General features: G+C 41.5%; 1 protein-coding gene and 1 long non-coding RNA gene across 7 annotated transcripts in view; one reads left to right on the forward strand and one right to left on the reverse strand.

Annotated features, from left to right (window-relative positions):
* Nucleotides 1-20,623, forward strand: part of VPS13B (vacuolar protein sorting 13 homolog B) — a 398,969-nt gene that overhangs the window by 375,782 nt on the left and 2,564 nt on the right. For all 6 annotated transcript variants that reach the window (XM_079984696.1, XM_079984699.1, XM_079984695.1 and 3 more), the window contains exons 55-61: nt 2,291-2,406; nt 3,512-4,335; nt 8,289-8,465; nt 9,227-9,397; nt 15,527-15,703; nt 19,614-19,716; nt 20,336-20,585. In XM_079984696.1, the coding sequence (XP_079840822.1) occupies nt 2,291-2,406; nt 3,512-4,335; nt 8,289-8,465; nt 9,227-9,397; nt 15,527-15,703; nt 19,614-19,716; nt 20,336-20,585 (1,818 nt within the window). The remainder of the gene's footprint in view (nt 1-2,290; nt 2,407-3,511; nt 4,336-8,288; nt 8,466-9,226; nt 9,398-15,526; nt 15,704-19,613; nt 19,717-20,335; nt 20,586-20,623) is intronic.
* Nucleotides 15,755-19,607, reverse strand: LOC307220743. Its single transcript, XR_013841073.1, has 2 exons — nt 16,990-19,607; nt 15,755-16,957 (listed from the first exon to the last, which is right to left on the reverse strand). It is a non-coding gene; the product is annotated as an uncharacterized lncRNA (long non-coding RNA).

A 20,623-nucleotide genomic window follows, 5' to 3' on the forward strand; every position in this document is an offset into this window, starting at 1 on the left:
GATTTTCTGCATTCTTAACAGAGACTTGCATTTTATTGCTATTGCACCATTTACCTCTTGGCTTTCCTTTAGATATTTTCTATTTCATAAATAGAACCTTCTTGGCTTGTGTGTTCAACCTGCCTTGGTGTAGCTCCATAAAATCCACTCTGCATGCTGCCGTTTGGTTTCTTCTTCCATAAAAAAACAAAAACCCAAGCATTGCACTCTTGACTATGGAAAAAGTAGATCAGGCTACAGCTATAACAACATTTCCAAGTTGTCAGAGCTGTTTAAACCAAGAGAGCTACCCCCAAAACTGTATGTCTTGCAAACCACTGCATGTTACATAATGTTCCTGCTGATACAGATTCTGCACTCCCCTTTGATTGGCTCCTTTGATTTCTCAAAAATAGCATTGGAAAAAAATGAAAACCGTTCTATATTTAATGTTGCCTCTATGTAATTTCCTGAGAAATAAGCTTTTCTAAGTGTTAATCCCACAACCCCATACTTGAGGTGTTTGGAATCATGCTGAGTTCTTCCTTTCCAAAGCGGCATCAACAGCAGTAAAATTCTCTAGGGCAGATTATTGCTTCATGAGCAAATATGCTACTGCCCAAACTGTGCTGTCTTCTCTGCTTTTATTTTCACCTGAAATAAAGAGATGGTGTTACCTTCACCATAACAAACAATACAAAGAAATGTTGGTGTTCTGGAAAAAAATGTTAATACAATCCTGATCTGTTTGCTTTGGTATTGAGACAAAAAGAAAGGAAGGCCACACTGAAAATTGCCAGAGAAGGTAAAAGAGAGGTGAACCTTAAGCAAGATACACTGCCCCCACCCCATCCCCCAAAAAATCTACCTTCCTCAGGGACAGTTGTTTCTCCTATTTAATTTTTTTAAATGATTCCTCAGAATGCTCTTTAACATAAGATGTTCTCCTGGAACATTTCTTTAGACTCCTTTTTTAAAGGATTACCTCCATTCTTGCTTCACCACTCGTTTAGACCCACAGCCTAAATGTGAATGTCTGGCCATCCGAGTCTTTATTTTGGTAGGCCAGGGGACCTGCTCCACAGTAAAGCCATAGATCAGGGGTAGGGAATCTTTTTCAGCTCAAGGGGCCACATTCCTCCATAGGCAACTTTTCAGGAGCCACATGCTACTGATGGGCAGGGATCAGAAACAAAAGTGGGTAGCAGAACGATGGATATGGCTCTCCTGTAGTAGGCCACATGGCTAGCTGTACCTCAGTGAGGAGAACCTTTCACAGACTTTGAACTGCCACTGAAAGTTCCTTTTCCAAGGGCCCCAGTGCTGTGCGCTCAGTAATGTATAGGGTTGACCAGTTTGGCTATGAAGTAGACACAGTGCTAAAATGTCCATAACAAGCATGCCAGAGCTGGAAGAGTTGCCAGACGGGAGTGCCTGTGTAACTTAATCCAATATTGTGCTAACTTCTGAGGTATTCCCGTCTTCACGCCAGTTTTATGTGAAATGTGAAATAGTTATGAAAAGTTACATATGAAACATCAAAAATGAATCACGTTGAAGAGAACGCTTCCCTTTTCCATGCAGTGGAAGCATTATTACACTGGTGACTTTTAAACACTTTTCCACGCTACTAGGCCATAGTAGTACTGAGATTATGAACGTCTTGGTGGCATGATGAAGTGAATGATACTTCAAATAGCAGCCTGCAAATGGATATCAGTGGTCAAAGTACAAGATATTTTAGGCCATAGTTTCACATAAAGGTTAGTCAAATTATGTAGAACTCTGTCATTAGCCTCCTGTTTCTCTCCCCTCTCCCCTACTGCTAATAGGAAATTCTGCTGTTTTGAGGAGTGTGGTAATGTATGTTTATATGCTGCCTTGCTTGTGCAGTAATATACATACTACAAGCCTTTTTTGAGTTTCTGCCTCACAGAAATGATTGCAGGACTGTGTGGCATACAACATGTGGCAGTGTGCACAAGCAAGCAAAACTAATGGCAAGAGTGAGGTAAAGAAAAAACGTCTTGTGCCATGTCCAGTTCTGGTGGCTTTTAAAGAAACCAGATGTTTGAATTGTTGGATCTTTGTGTCTGATGCCGTAGGAAATCTGCTTTTATTATTTCACTTGAAACAGAAAGTTAAAACTAAAAGCTGCAATTTCCAAACAAGTTGTGTCACTATATTTGTACAGATGTCTATAGAACTACGTTGGAGTAAGTGTTTTTAGTCCAAAGAGTATTAACATTAATTGGCTCAAGGTGTAGCTGTATTTCATAAATTTCTAAGTAAGCGTTTTCTCCGCTTCTAGATTGTGTTCTTAACTGGCTTTGGCTACGTTTATGTGGATATTGCTCATCAGTGTGGAACAATAATTGTCACTTTAGCGCCTGAAGGAAGACCAGGACAACAGATCAGTTTGAACAGGTATGCTAAAACTGCTTTAGAAGGTCATAAAGGAGAATTTTCCCGTGTTCAGTCCTTTAGGTGTGAAGTGACTTATTAAATCTAGCACAACTATTTGTTTTGTCTAGTGTTGCTGCGTATGTGTTGCGTATGTTTAGACAACATGTTAACTTTTTGTATATCACAGTAAAACATGACAATCTTAACATCTGAGGTCATGTCACCCTAGGATAAACACGAAATGCTTGGTACAATAAACAAGGCTAAGAGAGGACACACAAGTTTAAAGTTTATTTGGCCAGATTGGCAGTCCTTACTTGCATAGAACTCCCATTGAGATCTGTGGGAGTTCTCACTCATGATGCAGGGCAGAAGAATGGTCCTAGGCAAACTAGGTAGTCAATCATCTTTATTACAGCTCCTTATGCCCCAAAGTTACAAAACCTTTGTTGCAAGCCACACTCAGCTTGAATTATAACATCACCTTTTTATAACAGTTGAAGTTCTTGGCTTCCAGAGGTGCATCACAGAAAGAGCAGGGTGTGTTTTTGTGGATTTTGCTTATATGCCCTATAATGGAAGTATTAATACCCATGAAATTAGTGATTCCCCGTGCTTAGTAGCCCACTTATTAGTTAAGTTTTGCCAAGAGTAGTTAACGCTATAAAGCAAGCAACCCATCATCAGTTTAAAATAGTTACAGTGATTTAATAAGGGAATATATTGCTTCCATAATGTGAAGTTAATGATCCATATTAGAAACGCTCTGTTTTGTCTGCTGCAAAAGAGCCAAAAATGTAACATGTGACAACGTGTGAGGATATTTTATGTTGTCTGCTTTAGCTTCATGCTACATTGCAAGTACGACCAAGAACTACTGTGCATAAAATGTTATAGTGAAGGTCAAATATATCTTTATGTTAAATGGGTGGGGAGGATGTAACTTGGCATAGACAAGCAATAATACATCTTTGTATGCTTTGGCTGTAGGTATTTTGATCTCTAAATCTGGTTCCTATTTATAACATTTGCACATTGACATACCCGATTATCATTTTTTCCCTTGGCTAATTTCATTTGAAATTGGAGGAAACTAGTTGCTGTTGTTTCTCCCCACCCCCCACAGAACTCAAGAGCAGAGCCTCCTTCTTAAAATGTTCATCAGCCAGCTGAGCCTCACTGTATATGATGACATCACGAGCCCAAAAACATCGTCTGAACTTTTGCGGTTCACAGTTGACCACATTTACCTTCATATGGTTCCAGTTGCCAGCTACCTTAGGCCTCTCTCTCATGAATTTCACGGAGAGGCCACAAGTGGCCTTCAGCAGTTTTATACTCTCCATATCTATTGTGGAGACCTGCAGCTGGACAATCAGCTTTACAGCAAATCCAATTTCCATTTTCCTGTCTTGCTGTGCCAGGGAGAGAAAAACGAAACCACACAGTGGACCAAAGTGCACAACCTCATGGTATCCAACAAAGATCTGGAAGAATATAATGAAAATTCCTTCATCAAACTCTGCCTCACTCTGTCGGAAGAGCAGAATTTGCTGTTTCATGTGAATGACCTCAGCTTTGAAATGAAACCAGCCAGGTTATATGTAGAAGACACATTTGTTTATTACATCAAAACTTTATTTGAGACCTACCTGCCAGACAGCAAAGGCATTTGCCATTCTGCAGAAGCCTCGGCTATTAGCCGGATACTTCCTGAACCAGTAAGGCAGCATGCAAATGCTTTAGCCAATCCAGTGAAATTAAGGAAGTTAGCAATCCAGCCGGTGAGCCTCTTGGTCAGCGTCCATGCTTCCCTGAAGCTCTATATTGCTTCAGATCACACTCCTCTCTCCTTCTCTGTGTTTGAACGAGGACCCATTTTTACAACTGCCAGGCAGCTCATTCATGCGTTGGCCATGCATTATGCTGCAGGAGCATTATTCAGAGCAGGTATGTTTGTTCCATATTTGTACCTTTTTGACATAGCCCAATGTTTGCAGCATGTGACTAAGTGCGTGAAAACAGACGATTCAGGGTACACTTGATTACACACCAGTGATGATCAACAAGCTTAAATCCACATAACTATGATCAGGCTGCCTGTTGGTTTTTGTTGGGGAAGTCAAAGATGACCAAGGCTTGGACATCACATTGAGTAAAATGATAGATCTAAAAATGCTATGAATGTGAAATAGTAGAGATCAACATTCTCTTGCAGGCTATTTGCAAAGCCTGTGAGAAATATGGGAATAGTATTCTGATTTTCTTTCTTTTGTCCTAGCCAGCCTGCACAACTCAGAATTCATAGCAACTAATTCCTAACATGAACTCAACAAAAGGAATTTCTTTCATGAAATTATTCAATCTGTTTCAATACATTTGAGGCAAATTATGCCATTGAACACTGTTTTCTTGTTCAATCTCCTTTTGGCTGCCGTTTATGATTAGCAATCTGTCTTTCTTCACAGAATCCTCATGCTAGACTGGCACACAGATGTTTATTGTCCTTTGATCTGAAGAGTGTGTTTGTTTTACTGATTCTTTCCCATACAAGATCAATAGTGAGCAAACAGTCTATTAGATTAATGGATACCTTGTCTCACTTCCATACATGTGCATTCATAAAGTGACTCCATCTCTGCTGTACCTTTGCTATATAGGAACATGTACGTTGCAGTGAAAAGGAGACTAGCCTTTGATCACCCACAGCCAATGCACAATTGCTTTTTCTGAAACATGATCATTATCTTTCTCCATGCCAATTGCTGTTGGGCCCTGTACCATTCAACAGTCTGTGAACCACTTTTATTGTGTGTTATGTGCAATTAAGAAAGTCCTACTTATTCAACAGTCACGTGCACATTATAACACCATAACCAGATAGGCTACTTGTAGGAACTTGGAGTGCTCTTTGATCATACCTGATTCTCTTATAGTGCAAGCCCATGCAGGGGCACATTCATCTACATCAGGGTTTCCTAAACTTGGGTCTCCAGCTGTTTTTGGACTACAGTTCCCATCATCCTTGACCACCAGTCCTGCTAGCTAGGGATGATGGGAGTTGTAGTCCAAAAACAGCTGGAGACCCAAGTTTAGGAAACCCTGATCTACATGGACTGGAACACAAGTGACATGCTATGCATAAAGAAGATTCTGGCTTGAGTTCCTGGCATCTCCCAAACCTCTATGAAAGACCTATGCCTGAGACCATGGAAAGCTACTACTAGTCAGAGTTGAAAATACTGGATTACAATAGCATATAGGACGAATAGATTGATTTGGTATAAAGCAGTGCTATATGTTCATTTGTCATTCATTCATTCATTTATTTAAGTTGTATAGTCAATAATGATGGCTTTCCTCATGACAGTCCCATCACTTGGTTGTGCAAATTGGATACAGGGCCAATTCAAACAGTCTAACAGATCAGACTTCTTAGGATAACAGTGAAGTGGTATGCAATGTGAAAGGTGAGCCTCAGAATCCCTTACGGCAGGGATGATTCACTTGTGACCCTCCATTTGTTGGACTGTGATTCCCATCATCCCTGATCATAGGTCATACTGGCTGGGGCTAATGCGAGCTGGAGTCTCATAACAACCAGAGGGCCACAGGTAAACTACACCTGCCTTACAATGTTGCAGGGGATGTTAGGGCGCAAAGCTTGCTATAAATGTGATTTGTGCATTGCACTCAAGTATCTTCTGCAACATTTGCATCCTGGTGTGCACATGCAGCTATTTGGGATGGTGCCTGATGAGACACTGCCATTTGGCTGAGTCCCAAGAGTGAAAAAAACTCTTCAAGTGGTTTTTGTAGTTTCACATATTTGCAGCAGGATCAGATAAACCCCAAAGGCATAAGTCTTGCTATATATGCACATGTTGGCGGAAGCAGCAGCCAGTCAGCAGGTCCCTGTGGAATGTACCCACACATATTTTTTAATGTAAATCCTAGTATGTAATAGACAGGTTTGTGATGGTCATGATGATGATGCTGATGATAATTTTAATTGATACACCGCCCTATACCTTGAGCCCTTACTAGTGTTTGGTTGCATTCATTTGAATCTTTCCTCCACTTGTGTTCAAGCCGTCTCCCAGCTTGTTTCCTCGCCCTAAGCTCTGGAGTATACAAACTTGAGCTATGCTACTCAAACCACTGAAACCAAACTTCATAAGCATTGACCGTTTTTCTAAAGAAGACTGTCTCTGGGACTTCTCCATTCTAGGGCTCTGAACAAACTGCACAGCACAGAGGAACTGATTTTGCCCTCAAACAGACGCCAGCTTAGGCCTTAGGGTGCCAGGACGAAGGAGAGGAGCAGGTTTTTTGGGGGGAGGGGCTATTTGGTAGCCTGTTTGTGAATTACCTATTCAAGCTCACTGTAGAGTCAGTGAAAAGGCATAGTTGTTAGTATATGAGACTCTGAAAAAGGGGAAGTCAAAAGAAGACTTAGTTTCAGTATATGCAGAATCAAAGTTTCTGCTATTGAGGGGTCTGATTCATGTAAGTGCATGCTTAACAATATATTTATTAGTTTTTAGGGTGCCACAAGACTCTCTTGTTGTTCTTGCAAAGTTTAATTCAGAGAACAATTCCTTGTGATGAACATCATCGATAGAAGTAAATTTTGCCCACCTGCTTACGAATCAGGCAGCGTACCAAGTTTTTCCACATAAACTTGTTTGACTCATTAATTTTCCACATAAACTTGTTTGACTCATTAATTAAAAGATATAAATCCCTCTCACATTATTACGTTACTGAGGCATACCATTGACCAAAAAGTACAGATGTGGGAAGGGGAATTGTCTGTCTGTTCTGCCGGTACCTACTATAATTGGCAGCTCAGTTGATCATTAGCTGCATGATTAAATGTCTTTGTTTTACTTGTACAGCCAATGCACAACCAAACCTGCAAGCAGAGACCACTCCTGTAGTCTTCTGAGGTCACAGGCTCTCTCCAGGTAGCCTCATGGGGCTATTCTGTTGGGTGCTGCAAACATCCAACAGTTGTGTGACCTTACAATCCCTTTTGACAGTTCTTTTCTGGCTTCCAAGGCAGCATAGCAGCACAGCTTGTAGCAAACAAAGGACAATGCGCTTGGACATCAGGCTACCTGCCAGCAACTGTAATTTTATGGAAGAAACTAAATCCTAGGAATCCTCCATACTCATCCCCTTGTGGGGAACTCATAAGGGATCCTCCTTCTGAGTAACATAATCAGCATGCAAATGTCATTGCTGTTTACACAACTGCACTGAGCAAAAAGCCATTTATCTGGCTATAACTAGACTCTGCAAGAAAGTGATCAGCACAGAGCTGTTGGGGTGGATTAGAATAATTCCTTGCGCACTTGTCAAAAATCTGCATCCCCTTTCCCAACACCCCATCAAGCAGTTTGACCTTCACACTCCCCCAAGGCTGTGCACTGCATCACTGTAAACTAGCTGTCATGATTCTTTCACTGTGAGGACGTGAAATAACAAAGTTGCTTTACAAGATGTAAAGCCTTCTAAGCAAAATAAGCCTCTGCTCCTATTACTTCGAGCTATTTGAATGCAGCATCCATCTCTCCACACGCAGTTTTAGCAGAAATACGGGAGGCTCATGGAAGGAAGTCATTTTAAAGCTATTTGTGTTTTTGCCAAAGGGATTTCTTTGATTTAGAAAGCATGAAAGATTGCCATTGCTGAATCCGTAGTGGATGAGCTATTTCCCGTGTTTTTCTCAAAGGAAGTTCGTGATGTGATAAATTTTTGTGTAAAAGTGGGATGGAGGGAGGGAGAGTGGAGGGGGTTCCCCTCCCTTCCTTTTTGGTTAAACTGCTTTTTCTGTAGTTTTAGTGAGCATCAACTCCTCTCCCCCCCCCCTCTCTCTCTCCTTTTCCCTTATGTAGGATGGGTTGTTGGATCTCTGGAGATTCTTGGCAGCCCAGCCAGCTTGGTAAGAAGCATAGGGAATGGAATCGCCGATTTCTTCAGGCTCCCATACGAAGGGCTGACCCGTGGTCCTGGAGCCTTTGTTAGCGGAGTATCCAGAGGAACAACATCATTTGTAAAACACATTTCCAAAGGTAGATACCCTGCTGCATTTTTTCTAAGAGTTTTCAAAGACAGCGCTGAAGCTCTCAGATTTGCCGTCCTCATCTTAGTTCTAGCTTGTTGGGTTTCAGCAAAATGCTGGGAGGGTAAGAAACCTCACCAACCCTCTGTGTTTTTAAAGCAAGCCGTTCCCTTTAACATTATCCTAGAAACACTCGCGGTTTAAGCTTTCCCGCATGGCCACTTTGTCATGCAGCAACTGAACGGAGATGTTAAAGAAGTTCAGTACTTTTGCTGCACCTTGGAAATCCTACACCACATTGCCTCATCATATGTAGCCTTTTAAAGAAGGAAAGTAGGCACCATCGCGAAGTATTTCTGAACATGTTTTTGGAGAAAGCGTACATCTGGATTTTCCTGGGCTTGGACACAGACATAGTGCCATCTTGTGGCTTCAAAACCCAGCTGCAAAATGCAGAGGATTCAAAACAAGAACTGTTGCTCTTCCAGCATTGCAGAGGTCCCTATGTGGACTCATTTTTCTGTATCTGTGTGGCATTAGATTAGCTGAGCAATTATTGCTAGAAAGCTTGGCGGGTTACAGTTATGCCAGGCCTCATAAGGAAGGAAGACTGAAGGGCTGTGGTAAAACCTGCACCGTACACCAATAAAATGCATTATTGATCCTTACCATGACAGAACTACTGTATAGATTTTGTGCCTTGATTGAATGGACAAAATGCCATTGTTTCAGCAATTTGTTGATTTGACTTCCTAATCTGTTTGCACTTAGGTACACTGACATCAATTACGAACCTGGCAACGAGCCTTGCTCGGAATATGGATCGGCTGTCCCTGGATGAGGAGCATTACAACCGGCAGGAAGAATGGAGAAGGCAACTCCCTGAGAATCTGGGAGAAGGACTGAGACAAGGCCTCTCTCGGTTAGGCATCAGCCTTCTAGGTAATGGTTGTATGATTTCATGATCACTATACCCAGTCTTTGGGAGGATGGGCTCCAAAAATAGTTACAAAAAAGATTTTCTTATTTTTAGGATGTTCATTTGGGGATAGTGTCCCCCCACCTCCCCCAAATTCTTGTGGGTTGAAAGACAAGAGTGAGACAGGCTTTCACAGTATATTTGGTCTCATGGGGCAATAGGTGCGTAGCTGTTGGAGGCAAGGGTGGGAAGAGAGCAGACTGCACTGAGCAAAGCACACGTCCTCAGCTGCAGTTAGCTTTGCTGCTTTTTTCCCCTTAGCAGAAACTGACTGGTATGTTCTTAGGTTTTGTTCTCCACATTCATGCAGACCAAAGACTGTTGAAATGAAGGCTTTAGATCCAGCCAACTGTCAAGTGAAGGGCATGGGGTCTAGGGAAGAAATTCAGGCAATGCTGACAAGGCAAAGGCAGAAGGTCCATCTATTATGGGGTAGCAGCAAGCTGAGTTCTCAAACTGTGTGGGGTAGCTGCTGCTGGTGGTTGTGATGTCCCAATGAAAGTTATAATTCTGAAGAAGATGGAGCCTTCCTCTTCCTAATCAGGGGGTAGGTAGATAGATTGTCTTCAGCAGAAAGCTCTCACTGGCCTATATCCTCAAACAGAAAGGAAGCTCAAGGATATGAGCTGCTTTGTTTATTTGTGCACAGCTTTACTTACAGGAGGAGACCGGGGTTCCTTGTTCCGGTTCTCTTGTTATGCCAGTGTTGAGTTAGTGTTTCACATAAAGCAGCAGCCTGTAATCAGTTGCATATGAAAATTGTCTTTACCTGTGGAACAGGTAGTTAGAGGCTGAGCATCACAGGGTAGAGTAAATTCAGAAGAAGGAGGCAATTTCATGAGAAACAGTGGTTCAGATCAAGTCTGACCTGGAACCTTCTGTGGAAGTGAGGTTTTGCAACATGGCCTGCCTTTGCTTATCAGTGCTGCAAATTCAGATCGGTATGTTCTAGCTCCCCGCCTGTGTGTGGTTAGCCTGTGTATACAGCATGGGGATAAATCCCTGGCCATATATATCCTGATGAGGAACTGTTGCAGTCTCGAGTTCCCGACTGAACAGGTTATCCTGCTCTTTAATCCAGCATTAAATATTAGATTCAGTGTTCTGTTCCATTGCAGCTAGACAGGTTACAAAACATTTTCTGATGACCTTAGATGAGAAGGGAGTTTAATGCACATTTAAAAAACAAGCAAAAGCCAGCTGCATTTAAAATAGTGGCTGCAAGGGAATACATTTTTATTGTTAATAGTAACTGTGGATATTTAGAAGTACAGTTATCCTTTAATTTAGATGTGGCAAAAGATGCAGGGCGGAATGAATGTCATCACGTAAACAATATAGATACAAAGACATGCTCATTCCAGTGTTTCCTTTTAATGAGCTACGGGAAAACCTTTCAGACTGGTTATTTCCTTTGCATCATAGATAACTTAGATGCTTGTTTTTGTTTGAAAAACACTTGAGTATAGTTCAAATGTCAAGTAAATGTTGACAAAAAATATTTCTGCGGCAGAAACGGTCACATCGCATCAACATTGTATAATATTAAAACTCCAGCCAAAAGACTTAGCTAGGGGAGAAGATCACCATGGGTGTTTTAAACTATTACTTGCAAGTTTAAAAATTAACCACTTCATAGTAATTTGCGAAATGAAAGTAGGATTTAAAACTGAACTGTTTAGAAGCATGTGTGTTGCAGAGCGTGCATGCATCCATTTATTAAACTAGCAAAAGAACACAATTTATATTGCTCAGTAAAATGGTTTTGTGCATTCTTGGGAGTATGTATCACCCTAAAAGATCGAAATGCTTAGAAATCAGAGGCTTAGAAATTTAGAGGATAACTTCAAAAAAATAATCACTTTTAAAATTTTCAGTTGCTATACAATTCAACCTAACAGCAGAACTTTACATAAGAAACCATCAGGCTGTCATAAACAACAGCAGCACCATCTCAAGCTGTCTTTGCTTCTTTCCAGTAACCTGTACTACAATTTAGCTCCTTTCTGACATTGTTGTGCCGTGTATTTCACTCTCCACACCAAAAATATTTATTTACTTCTAGGCTACCTTTTAGGGAAAACCCTCAAAGCAGCTTGCATAAAAACAATTGAAGAAATCAATAGGCTGTCCCAACCTGGTACCTACTGGTGTTATTATAACCAAGTCCCATGTTCCCTGGCCATTGGCTCTGCTGGGAATTGTAGTCCAGACTATCCAGAGGGCACCAGGTTGGAGAAGATTAGACTACAGTATCATGTTTCAAGGCAAATGGGCAGCATCTGGACACAAAGTAAGTTTAAGTAGCTATTATAGAGAGAGAGATTCAACACAGAGCTGCCAGCTTCAGTGGTAGATTCATATTTCTTTTAATGTATTGCCAAGGAATTGGTGAAATGTTGGAAATTAGGTTAGGGCTGCTGGAAATTATTTCATAGCATGACATAACAGGGGCTTTGAAAAATGCAGGATGATGCAACAAGACTTTTTAAAAATTCCCTCCTAACAGCGGGTGAGTGCCATTTCCTTCAGGTGCCAAATATCATATTAATAAAAATGTCCATGCAGCAGAAAGCAGGTTTCCTGAGAGTGGGGAATGCAGATATAAAAGAAGTATATCTACAGGAGTTAGGATCTAAAATACTGAAGAGCAGAATCTTCAACAAAGATCTCCACTAAAATGAACCGGAGCAATTGAAGATCTGTCACATTGTCCTTCTAAGTTGCTTGTTGTATACTCAGCTCACAACAGTGAAGAAAGGTTGATCTAAAGGGTGTCAGTTTTTAAGAAGCATTGTTTTCTGTTTTAGCTACGATAGGAAGCAGAAACTGGAGTGTTCTTAATAGACATCCAGAGTGTCCACCACTTAGTGGGGCTACTGGAGTCTACACCACCATATACTTTAACTCTGCAGAAATGTTCCTCAGCAGTTCTTCTAATTTTTTGGAAGTTAGTAAAGTCCACAGTCTGGTAGAAGTCATGGCATCAGCAAATTGCTCTTAGCTTAATCATATATGAGATCTACTTAATTTATCTTTCTCTAAAGATTTCCACTCTTGACTTTGTCTGGTTGTGGAAGTGACAGTTGTTGCTGCTGCTGCTGCTATTGTTATTATTAACCCTACACCAGCAGGTCTCAGGGTGGGTTACTAAAATTTAAGATTCAATATTAAAAACAATTAAAACACAGGTAGGTAGCCATGTTGGTCTGACACAGTTGAAATAAAAAAAAATTAAAAAAAATGTCCAGTAGCACCTTATAGACCAACAAGTTTGTTCTGGTATAGGCTTTTGTGTGCATGCACACTTCTTCAGTGCTTCTTAAAAACTGCACATGAACGCTTATACCAGAACAAACTGAGTTGGTCTATAAGGTGCTACTGGACAATTTTTTTATTATTTTTTTCAATTAAAACACAGTCACAGGGTGAGCCCTGAAGACACATCTCAGGTGTCAAAGGCCAGGATAACCTGGTACATCTTCAGCATTTGCCAAAAGCTTTATGGTGAAGGTGCCAGGCTTTGACAAGAGAGCTGCACAGTTTAGGAGCTGCCACAAAGAATGCCCTCTCCTGGGCCACAACCACCCAAAACTTCTTAGGGCAGTGGAACTAACAAAAGAGCCCCTCTGCTGATCTTAATACCCAAGAGGGTCTTTAGGGTAGCAGGTGGTCTCCCAGATATTTGGGACCTAAATTGTTTAGGACTTTAAACACTAGTGTCAGCTCTTTAAATTTTGGCCCAGTAAGGGACCAGCAGCCAGTGCAGCTGTTTTCAAACGGGGGTTATACGAGTTCTAAAGGCAACCTCAGCCAGTAATTTTGGCCAGTTGAGTTGAATTGGAACAGTAGAACCCCCGTTTTTCAAGCAGGTTAGACATTGTGCTGGAAATCTGAAGTTATTGCTGTTATATTTAAGCATACCAGACTGCTGCTTTTTCTTTGTTGCTGCCTTTACTCAAGATATGGACGACAAACTTTAGTTTATAAATTGGCTTAGACTGCAGTTGCCTGCACTGTTTTACTTACACAGAACGAGGAACTTAACCCGTCTCTCTGATTCTGTTTACAAATTCTTTATTGCTGAAATAATGCCCACTGTTCTTAGTCACAGAAGAAATTAACCACCCAAATAAATATATGCACGTGCATTGTAATGTGAACAAGCAAGTGCCCAGATTGTATCTTACAAGTGAGAGATTAGCAGGCACAGTTGTTTACGGGGCATCAAATTTCATAGTTTGCTGTGCAATCCAGCATGCTTGTATAGTTCTGTAAACAATTGGCCCATCAGCACACCAGGCCATTAGTGTCATTCTTGCAATCTCTGCTTTGTCTCTCGATAGGCTGGTAGGTTGTGATATGTCATGGCTCTTCTAGCTTCCACTGGCTTATCTGATGTCATAAACAGGTTTTCCTAAGGGGTCTCAAAAAGTCCCAGTGCAGCTATAATTTGAATGCAAAGCACCCACAATGAGAAATATTCAGAAGCATTGCAGAACATAACCATATTGACTAGTAGCCATCAAGAGCCCTCTCCTCCCGTGAATTTGTCTAATCCTCTTTTAAAGCTATCCAAGCTGGTGGCCATCAAGAACAACATCATTTTTATGAGACTGGATTAACTGAAAAGCAAGATTCTTTCCTCAAAAAAATAGAAAGCAATGAGGGGCAAACTACATGTTGAATGATGGCTGCATGTCGTGAAACACTGATGGCCTCTTCTGTTATCCCTTACACATTAGGGAACTTCACCCACCTTTCACCATTCTGTGTTTTTAGGAGCAGCCAAAATCGATGAACAGTAACATTTGATTTCAAGTGCACATAGTGAACAGCAATTGACCAAGGTGCCCATTTTTGTTGTCCACATGGAACTAAATAGATGTCCCTTCCAGGGCAGCTGTTTGATCTCTCTGTTTGTACAAAGAGTTCTAAAGACTTTACCCAGTGATTTCCTCTGTGCTGAACAACCATGGCCTATTGCTCAGGCAGCTAAGCTTCAAATTGTTGTCACGTAACACCTTGTCACTTTGTTCAATCATTGTCCTTTTAGTGAGTTCCAAATAGCTTATCCATCAAAGTTACAACATCTAGAGACATCTCTGTGGTAAGTGGCTTGAGTAAACTCAAGATCAAAGAGAGATCCCACCTTACATACCTGTTTACATTTAAGAAGATTTAAACTGCAGTCCTCTGTTGATACTAAAAGCCGGAGGGGTCATTAAGGCACTTGTAAAAGTTTGACCCATGTACATTAAAGTAAAATATGGTTGTGTTCACAAAGATAGTAACAAAAAGTCCCAAAGCCTAATTCTACTAAGCTTGGTAATATATCAGAGGTTGCATTAGTTTATGAGCATTTCTGGCAATAGAAGGGGATATTAAAATGATATATGGAATGCAGGTCTTTTTTTCTTATGAAGTCCATCTTAGGCTTACGTGAAAATCTCATTTCCATAGCAGCTAAAGAACTCTGAATGTTAGCAGACATTAATTCCAATCTAACATATATATATATATATATATATATATATATATATATATATACACACACACACACACACACACACACATACAGTATCCTAAATCCTTTCCAGTCAACAAATGCACTTGGAAAGAAAACACCTAGAATAAATGCATTATGAAGCCACCAAGCGGCCTGGTTTGCACAAACCTCAGCTTAGTGAGAACATACTAGCTTCCAGGAGTTTCTTCTTAGTTCTAGCTCATGGTTAGTTGGAAAAAACTTAACCAGGAGCCCAGGTCTGGACAACATGCTCAGCCAAACCTTGGCTCAGCTCCGCTCAGCGTAGCAGGGGGAAAGGGCTGGGAAGGAGCAAATTGTGTTAAGCTCCTCTCTGGAAGCCCACACCACACGAAGTGTGAACCAGGCCAATGTAAATGTTTATATGAAAAAGAGAAACACAAGAAGGGACAAGCGGAGAACTGAATTCAGTGTATTCCTCAGGTTAACTGGTATTCCTTATTGCTATATTAGGCAGGTGATACTCAGATTCTCAGTCCAATATTCTCTGTTAATATTTATTCTTGTTCTGGGAGTTTATCCTTCTGTCATACTCTCGTTACAGGTGCAATTGCTGGTATTGTAGACCAGCCAATGCAGAACTTCCAAAAAACGTCAGAGGCCCAGGGATCAGCTGGACTCAAGGCCAAAGGTGTTATCTCTGGTGTGGGGAAGGGAATCATGGGAGTTCTTGCTAAACCCATTGGGGGAGCAGCTGAGCTAGTGTCACAGACTGGCTATGGTAGGTTTCAATGAATCTGTGAAACTCTTTGTGTTCTTTATTAATTGCCAGTTTCTTTCTTCCATAATAGGTTTTTATTGGTATAATATACACACACAATTACAACAAAGCCCCAAGTCCCCATGCCCCCAGTCATCATCCTTATACCCCCAGTGATATCTGGTTGGATAGCCGCATAATTGCCTTTTTGATCAGTTGAGGATAAATATCTGTATAAAGTTTAATGTCCAGGGTGCTATTTGGAAACAGATCCTATGAACCATTCTAGCCAAGGAAGTTGACAACATCCTAAGTCACAAGGTCATTGTCAGTTTTCAAATTTTGTTTTAATTGTAGCATGTTGTGTTCCTGCAGATTTAAAATAGTGTTTTCATAGAATCCTAGAGTTGGAGAAGGCACAGAGTCATCTAGTCCTATCTCCTACAATGCGGGACAGATGGCCATCCAACCTCCGATTAAAAACCTCCAAGGAAGGAGAGTCCACTACCTCTCTTGGGAGTCCGTTCCACTGTCAAACAGCTCCTACTTTCAGAAAGTTCTTCCTGATGTTTAGTCAGAATCTGCTTTCTTATCACTTGAAGCTAAGGGTATGGGTCCTACATTCCAGAGCAGGAGAAAACAAGCTTGCTCCATCCTCATGCCCTTGAGATATTCGAAGATGGCTATCATATCTCCTCTCAGTCTCTTTACCAAACATACCCAAATCCCTCAACTATTCCTCATGGGATTGTTTCCAGGCCCTCCTTTGCACATTCCATCTTGTCAGTATCTTTCTTAAATTGGGGTGCCCAGAACTGGACACAGTATTCCAGTTGTGGGCTCACCAAGGCACAATAGGATGGTATTATATGCTGTGAGTTAACAGGGGAGGATGTGGGACGCAGGTGGCGCTGTGGGTTAAACCACAGAGCCTAGGGCTTGCCGATCAGAAGGTCAGCAGTTGGAATCCCCGCGACGGGGTGAGCTCCCATTGCTCGGTCCCTGCTCCTGCCAACCTAGCAGTTCAAAATCATGTCAAAGTGCAAGTAGATAAATAGGTACTGCTCTGGCGGGAAGGTAAACACCATTTCTGTGCACTGCTATGGTTCGCCAGAAGCGGCTTAGTCATGCTGGCCACATGACCCGGAAGCTGTACACCGGCTCCCTTGGCCAATAAAGCGACATGAGCGCCACAACCCCAGAGTCGGCCACGACTGGACCTAATAATGGTCAGGGGTCCCTTTACCTTTACCTTTTAACAGGGGAGGACAACCCCTACACACACACACACACACACACACACACACACACACACACACATTTCTGGATAGCTCAGTTGGTTAGATCATGGTGCTGACAATGCCGAGGTTGCAGGTTCGATCCTTGTATGGAATAGCTGCATATTCCTACACTGCAGGGAGTTGGATTAGATGGTCCTCAGGGTCCTTCCAGCTCTAAAATTCTATGATTCAAGGTACGTCTGGCTACATTGCTCAGACTCTGCCTGGCAATTCTTATGCTGGCAGTTAGATCTGCCCTCCTGCATTGTGCAAAGCTTCCATTTACCAAACTGAGTGAGGATGCTTCCTGCTGTTTTTGATCAAGAGGACCTGTACTGGGGAGAGTGGAGAATAACTGCCAAAGATAATGTGTTATAGCATGTTAACCACTTACTCCAGCACAACCCCACAGGTACAGTTGTTCCATTAATTGTTAAATCAAAAAATCTAAGGACTTGCAAATACTTTACTTTTTACTCATATAATGTGAAAGTCCCTTTTTCTTTAATGGGCTCAAGGTTTCCCTTCATAAAAGATGAGTCACTGACCACTTACACTGGCAAAGCCCCACTGAAGCTTTTAGATTTCCAGTAACTAAATCTGTGGACATCATTTTTTGCCCAAAAGGTTGTCGAAAGTCTGACCGCGAAGTCTCTCTGTTAGGCTCACCAATGCTCTTTCAAACATTTTGAGGTAACAATCATGTCTGTGAAAGACCTAAAATGAAAGGCTCATGGGCTCTGTTTATTTTCAAAAAAAATAAATTTGTGTTTGTGTCCAGCAGTTATGCCTGTGGAATGGGACTTTCTGGCCCCAAGCACCTCCCTCCTGTGACCCCCCCCCAAAGCATCTCCTGGAGGATGGGAGACCATCAGGAAAGGCTGGACTGTGACAAAGGGGGGAATCTGGATGCAACTATTGCCTCTGTGTATTTGTACTTGTCTTTAGACTGCTGGGCAATTAGAAGTCTGGTGTACAGATTATTTTCCCATCATGACCATATAAGCTTTGGATAGCTTGTTTTTAGTGAAAACTAAGCCTTTTTGGGATGGGGGGGTGGCATAGAAAATAAAAATACAGGTAAGTTTAATTCTTTTGAAACCCACAAGGAAGCAGTACAAAGCTGAGAGATGCTGTGCGTAATAGGCTTCCCATGTATTATTTTTAAAATGTTAGCAAATGGTAAACAACCCAAAATAATATAGAGATGCAAACAGTGGCTTGGATCCAGAGAGTTACTTTAAGGGAGGTCCACAAGGTTACAAGCACCCAGTAGGATTCACCCTTCCCTGCTTTTGCAGTGGCCACACACACACACACACACACACAGTGGCTGCTGTCCAGAAAGCACAAATTCAGAGTTACCTTGGGTGCACAGAGAGAGTTCCCCCCCCCTTTTTTTTTTGGATGCTAGCCAGTGTCTGTAAAATATTTTACTTTCTATATCCATTGAACAATAGTGCTAGGAGAGGATACACAAGTGGCTTCAGATCATAATAGATGGTACTGCATGGCTGAGTACCCTCATCCCATCTAGACTGCAAATGGGATTATGCCCAATAAAGAGGATGGGAGACCACACAGAAGTCAACACATGTTCTTTCTTTCTCCACTGCAAACGACATTTTCATTCACATAACACTGTAAAACCTCAATCAGCTAATTGTTACAACTGGAATGCATCTTTTAAGCATTTCCATAAGCAGTTAAATATTAAACTATACCACCCCCCTTGCCCAACATAACCAGTGCATTACTTAATCTGGGCATTAGTTATTAGTTTTATGAAATGGACTCGAGTTGCTTACACCCCAGTGCAAAAACGTCTGCTTTGCCATGGAGTTACTTGACTGATCCAAGTCATTCCTGCCTCCCCTCCCCAAATGCTTACATCTTAGTGCTCAGTTCTTTGCTGCATCAGGCTTAGCCTAGCTTCGATCAGCCTTGTAAAACTTTTATTATATCTGTGAAGTTTTTACACCCCGCTAATTCTCCGTCTAATGACCATGCCTTCATTTATAAAAATTTACAAGCCATCAGAAACCGCACATGCCAGGGCACCCCTTAGCTCTGGCAGTTCTGCTCAGAACAAACAGGAAAAGAAGCTGCTCCGCAGAGCTCTACCTTGGCACAATGTAGCACTCCTCATATTTTGGATGCCCCAGGAGAACCCATAAACGTTTGGGATCCATGTTTAACAGCTGGATTAAGTAACCTCTATTGAAACGCAGTATCTATGGCAAGCTTGCCTTCTAATGTTTACTAATCATGACATAAACATGGAGGAATCTGAATATGAAGCAAGAAAGTTAACAGTGGCCTTGACTTTTTATGCATACATTGTTAAATGACGTTTTCAGTCCCATTCTGGACTGATGGCTCTCAAGAGCATTATGTTTCCCCTAATTGCTCGTATGTGACTGACATTCTGTCTTTTGTTTATTTCTAGCTAATGCTAAAATCCACCAGGGTTAAGTGCACGACTATTGTATTCTAATGTTGAATGAATTATCTCCGCTAGAGTGTCCAAAGATGTGACATCACTTTGGATCTGCAGTTTTATGGACTACTCTAAGAAGATGACATCACTACAACATGTTCCTGTTTTCCGAAAAAACAACTAGTAAAAATCTTAACTTCTCTTACCACAGGTATTTTGCATGGAGCTGGACTTTCTCAGCATCCCAAACAGCGTTATCCTCCAAGCGATCAACATGCTGAGCAGGCACCAAACAGCCACGTCAAATACGTCTGGTAAAATTATTGAGACACTTGCTCATTTTTCTGTCCACATTGCTGATTAATAGATTTTGGCCCATGGTCAAGTTAACAGGCTATTGGCCTAGGAAGAGGTTGAGTTACAACAGTTTATTTAGGAATGCTAAGCAGAGTTACTGCACAGAGGCCCATTTTGCAAATGATAAGCGGTTGATCTCCTTTGAGCTTTGTAACTCCGATGCTACTCTGTGTTTGTTTATCTAAGCTTTTACTTAGTTGCCTTTGCAGTGGACCCAAGTTCTGCACATTTCCAGAAATAGCTGCTGGTTTCTGCTCTGTGTTTGGTTCCAGCTTCTTGGGGTGGATTCTCCACAGGGAAAAGAAATGAATTGGAAAAAGAGAATGCAATTATGAGCATCGATTAGGTCAGCTTTGCTGCAGATGATTAAGGAGTTTTGATAATGTTACAAAATAAGCATGACATCCTTTTGATTTAAAACTGAAATGGGATTTGCAAAAACTGTGGTGCTTAGTATCCTTCCAGCTTGCTGCGATTCTTTTTATATATTTTTTAATGGCAGCCTCACTGAGAAACGATGCAATTGACTGTATATTTTGAGCACAAGTTCCTAATCTTGAATTATTCTTTTAACAGGAAAATGCTTCAGTCTCTAGGGAGGCCAGAGGCCCACATGGCCTTGGATGTGGTAATTGTGAGTGGATCAGGCCAAGAACACGAAGGATGTTTGCTGCTTACCTCAGAGGTGCTGTTTGTGGTTAGTGTCAGTGAAGACACACAGCAACAGGCATTTCCAGTGACAGAAATTGAATGTCTACAAGACAGCGAACAAAGCAACCTGCTGAAGGTGCAACTCAAGCAGCAAAGAGTCCCTTCTGATTTGGAGGTAAAGCTTCCTAAACACCGATTTGTAGCCTTTATTTA

Source organism: Podarcis cretensis (genome assembly GCF_951804945.1).
Source record: "Podarcis cretensis genome assembly, chromosome: 7".
Classification (NCBI taxonomy): domain Eukaryota; kingdom Metazoa; phylum Chordata; class Lepidosauria; order Squamata; family Lacertidae; genus Podarcis; species Podarcis cretensis.